The following is a 4,800-nucleotide window of genomic DNA, read 5'->3' on the forward strand; positions in this document are numbered from 1 at the left end:
TGACGATACAGCTATGCTTGGACTTATAAATAATGACGATGATACCGACTATGTTCAGGAGATTAAAAGGTTTTTAAATTATTGCGACGACAATTATCTAGAATTGAACACATCTAAAACAAAGGAGATGATTATTGACTTCAGGAAAAAGACGAGTGATTTTAGTAAGATTTTCATAAAAAATAAAGAAATTGATCACGTAGATAAATATAAATACCTTGGAGTTGTATTCAATGATTCGCTTACATGGGATGATCATGTCGATTCTCTTATAAAGAAACTAAACTCTAGAATGTATTGTATGAGACAGATGTATAAATTCAATGTGTGTAACAAAATTTTAGAACTTTTTTATAATTCTGTGATTTGTGGTGTTTGGGTCTACTGCCTCGTTTGCTGGGGTGGCAACAGTGTTAACGGCTAACTTCCTTCAATTGCATATATAATATTATATATTGTTTACAGGTTTGTGTCTAGGTACGATATACACGGCAACTTTTGTGGTAACTGCAAAAACATTTACGACTCGCCTTTCTCAAGTGAATGCTGTTCTGCTTGTTACATGCGTTGTAGCATCTGGGTTAGCTCCATTGATTCAGGTGAGAATATTGCATAGGCCTACCTCGTCTAATTCTATATATTGAAATTCAGATTTTTATATATTGAACTTTTCTACAGCTATACTATTGATTGCATACACATTCAAGATATCTAGACAATGCCATATGCTTAGGTGGCAACTTACACATATTGCATTTCTCATATTTGTTTCTTATACTATTGTAACGAAAATGGTTCCGGATATAAGACTAGGGAAAAGCCAATTACTGTATTTGGGATGAGAGTTGTGGATTATGACTGGAATCTGGAGGTCCGATGAGGATAACGCCACGTGGAATAGACGGTCCTGGGTTAACTAAAGAATTGTAGGTATAATGTTGTTTGGATCTTAATAAAGTTTACATGACTAAAGTTGATGTCATATGATCGTCCATAGCCTGCTGTTTGTATGTGTTGTTTCGTGTTACATTTCCCTATAAATTTTAGGAACAAACTCGGTATAAAACCGTTACGCTATTAACTGAGAAAATTATCATAACCATATATCGTTAAATGACTTTTTCATATTGGTAAAATGATAGCAATTATATACTGTCTGTTTTTTTTTTAAAGAGTTTTAAATAGCAAAACTTAAATAGGAATAATGTCCTCACCAGCAACTAAACTGTTATATTAAGATGTTAACTTGGCTGATACTTAAAATATTGAATTATCGTAACAGATTGTCAGTAAGTCAACGATAGCTTTTTATTAGTTTATCATGATTATCAATGCATTAAAAATGTATTTGATCCATTTTATAAATGATATGTTTTGGGTGGGTTTTCATACCATTACCTCTAATAGTTTGTTCACTATTTCAATTGTTATTATATAAAAAGAAAATGTAATCTTTATTGTATTTTCCCAGAAATTGGTGGATAATTACGGTTGGAGAGGTGCAATTGCTATCGTAGCTGCAGCTCACTTGCATGTGACGGTTGCATCCTTCCTGCTGAATCACAGAGTTGGCAAAGTTGAGTTGGATCCCGAGGATATTGAAGATGATTATCAAACTGACCTAGAAAATCATTATAAAAACATTCATGGATTCTTTAAGAAAACATTGAAACGTCTTCATCTGGAAGTCTTCAGCAATAACCGTCAGTTGCTAGCATTGTGTCTGTCTGTAATAATCGGAGGCCTTACTATTACGTCATTTTGGTTGTTTTTTGTTCCATATGCTGTAGACTCAGGCATCTCTCCTATTGACGCCAGTGAGATTTTGTTGGCATCAGTTATTTCATGCGTTTTGATTAGACTTTTTCTATTTTTATTTGGTGATATTGACGTTACTCTGATAATAAAAATATTTGCAGTTGCACAGTTATTCGAATTAACATCGTTTTCTATATTTGCAATTGGACATAGTTTTTTGATATTTTATATCAGCTCAGCTTTTCACGGATTCGCGATTGGAATTCTATGGCACGGATATGTTACTTTGGCGACTAAGTTTGTTAGGAAAACAAATGAAATAGATGGCGCAATTTCCTGGATATTGTTGGCAGAAGGAGTAGGATCGATATCATCAGCAATTGTAGGTAAGAAGATGTACCGGTATTTATGATAAAAAATATCTACAAACTCAGCCTAGAATTTATGTAACTAAACCGAATAAATACTTAAAAATATCTTTAGTCATAAATGACACAACATTTGCAGTGTATATTATTGGTTTGGCGTTTGTTTAACTCCCAATAAAAAATGATTACTGTAAAAAGAAAAATACATTTTTTTGAATTTAAAAAAATTAATTTTTTTCTGCTAATCAATGATGATTCTAACCAATGCAATTTATTTCTATATTTGTTCAGGTTTCTCTGTCAACAGTTACCGTCTCGGTTTTCAAATATGCTGTGGCGTCCAATTAATTGCGGTCGTATTGGTAGTATACATGCTAATACTGCAGAAAAGAAAGCCGAACAACATCTGAAAAAAATGGGTTTGTAAAGAATATGAAGCCTCCTTCCGATCCTAAATAAGGAGAAAAGCGTTTTATCTTCTGAAGGTTTTTCTAGGTGGAACACAAGGACATCTATTTGCTGATAGGTCACTTTTGTGCTAAGTTCCATGCCTGTGGAATTGTCTAACTTAGCCGAAGACGCTATTCTCTGCAATTGATTTGGATTTGGTTAATTATTAATAATTATAATTTATTATTATTACCATAAGTGTATAAATAAAATACTTTCTGTTATATATATCATATATCAAGTTCAAATTACATTTCAAAATATCATCATTGTAGCTTTGCAGCTAATACGAATGGTATATTACAAAAAAATAGACCTGGGTCTATGTGCATTGCACAAAGTTTACGAAACAACAATACAAATACAAATTCAAATGTTCTTGGTAAAGTTATACAACAGTAAAAATACATTGATATAAAAATTAAACTATGAATTATAATGAACTGATTAATCTGAGCTTAATAAGTTAGTATTGACGTTTAAATATATAATGCAAGTCTAAGTACAAGTTGCTGGTTGAAGATAATAATGAAGTATGGAATTGGGCTTTACTATTGCTGTATCTATTAATATTTTAAAGTACGTAGTTTGAATTGATTTTTCTTTCTCAAACTATATCAGTGGTCTATTTGAGGAGGTATAAAGGAACTAAAATTTGGTGATTTGCATAATTGGTGAGTAAATTTGTTTTTCTACACTCCAGCATTTCTATGTTACACAATATTAGAACACTATTGTAGCTATTGTACGAGTTGTCAAATATGATTCTGAGTGCTCAATTCTTTGTATGTATATGAGGACCATTCAGATAAAAACGTTCCAGACCTATATTAGATTAGTAACAACTCAGACTTACACAGTCCGACAAATAAAAGTTTTGCCAAGTTTAATTGGCAATTTAAGTTTGTCCAATAGTTTAACTATTTTATATAGAAATTGCAACAAAATGACTTGGTGACATTAATATTTAAGCAGAATGTGTACGTCTAAATAAACAGCGATCGCCTTAGTCAGCGCTGAATATGGTCTTTCAAAACTCTTCATATTTACTCTGAATGGACATGTAATCAACTCAACCTTTTATGCTCGTGAATCTATGATTCATTCAAAATGTATACGTTGTTATAAAATGTATCTTCTATTCTAATTTCATTACATTTTAGACGTTATTATACGCCACTTTCGACTCCGCTTAATGCATTAACATAGCTCTTTTGCCTTTGTTTAGATATTTATGCTGTGAAATTGTGATGATGTCATCTTTGGTATTGCAGTTAGATTGCTCTAGTGAGATATTGCATAACTGTACATAGGACTTAATGAATGATATATATATATATATTCTGGACGGAATGCGTTTATATTTTATGTTTACTTTATACCAAGGAAAACACATTTCATGTATTTTTGTACATGATTGAATAAACTGAGCCTTGAAACTTAAACCCTTGTTTGTTTAAAATAAATGAAGTACTCACCTACTGGTGCCAAACATTACCGAAACAGTTTACGGATCAGCTAAACACGCGTAATATGGAAATTTATTGCTTTATGTCAAACAAATATTTTTGTGGTCGGGCCTCCTTTCGCTGTGTATGAACATTCGTGTAGTGTAAAACACTTTCTATCGCTCAAACAACAGTAAACTTACTGTTCAGTAGAATACACCTAAAACTAGAAAGTTAAAGTATAGAACTCACGAATGTTTTATGTGGACTCGCACACTTCTGCTATACAATATCCGCCTCAAACGTATTACACAACCGAACGAAAAAATTAGAAAGAAGCGGATTTCAACTGATTTGTGTAGGGATATATACCAGGATACACCAAAAAAAGTTAGGTGGGCTTTGGGATGGTGAACATTTTTTATGAGGGGTCAAATGTCATTAATCCCGGTCTAAAATACTAAAAAATGCATCTCCCGAACACTCTATAGTATATGGTATCAAAATGTCAAAAATTGTATTTTTAGTCACTTAACTGGCATATATCATTAAAAAATATTACAATGAATGTGATTTCAACTGACTTGTGTAGGAGTACATACTAGGATAACACCAAAACAAAGTTAGGGGTATAGGAGAATGGGGAAATTACGTTTTTGGGGTTAAAGGTCATTGACCCAATCTAAAACACTAAAAAATGTATCTTGGGAACACTCTATGATATATGGTTAATTTTGGTGTTGAAATACACAGAATAATGCAAAAAGTAAGAAAAT

The 4,800-nt window shown here is 32.1% G+C and overlaps 1 protein-coding gene across 1 annotated transcript in view; it reads left to right on the forward strand.

Annotated features, from left to right (window-relative positions):
- The window catches only part of LOC117112062 (monocarboxylate transporter 13-like), a 12,245-nt gene extending 8,228 nt beyond the window's left edge, over positions 1 to 4,017 (forward strand). Inside the window, exons 3-5 of the mRNA XM_033255119.1 lie at positions 466 to 599; positions 1,472 to 2,144; positions 2,418 to 4,017. Coding sequence (XP_033111010.1) covers positions 466 to 599; positions 1,472 to 2,144; positions 2,418 to 2,536 — 926 coding nt within the window. The 3' untranslated portion in view covers positions 2,537 to 4,017. The remainder of the gene's footprint in view (positions 1 to 465; positions 600 to 1,471; positions 2,145 to 2,417) is intronic.
- The last annotated feature ends 783 nt before the right edge of the window (positions 4,018 to 4,800 follow it).

The sequence above is a fragment of the Anneissia japonica genome, unplaced genomic scaffold (assembly GCF_011630105.1).
Source record: "Anneissia japonica isolate Jap-2015-1 unplaced genomic scaffold, ASM1163010v1 scaffold699_len907043_cov185, whole genome shotgun sequence".
Taxonomy (NCBI): Eukaryota; Metazoa; Echinodermata; class Crinoidea; order Comatulida; family Comatulidae; genus Anneissia; species Anneissia japonica.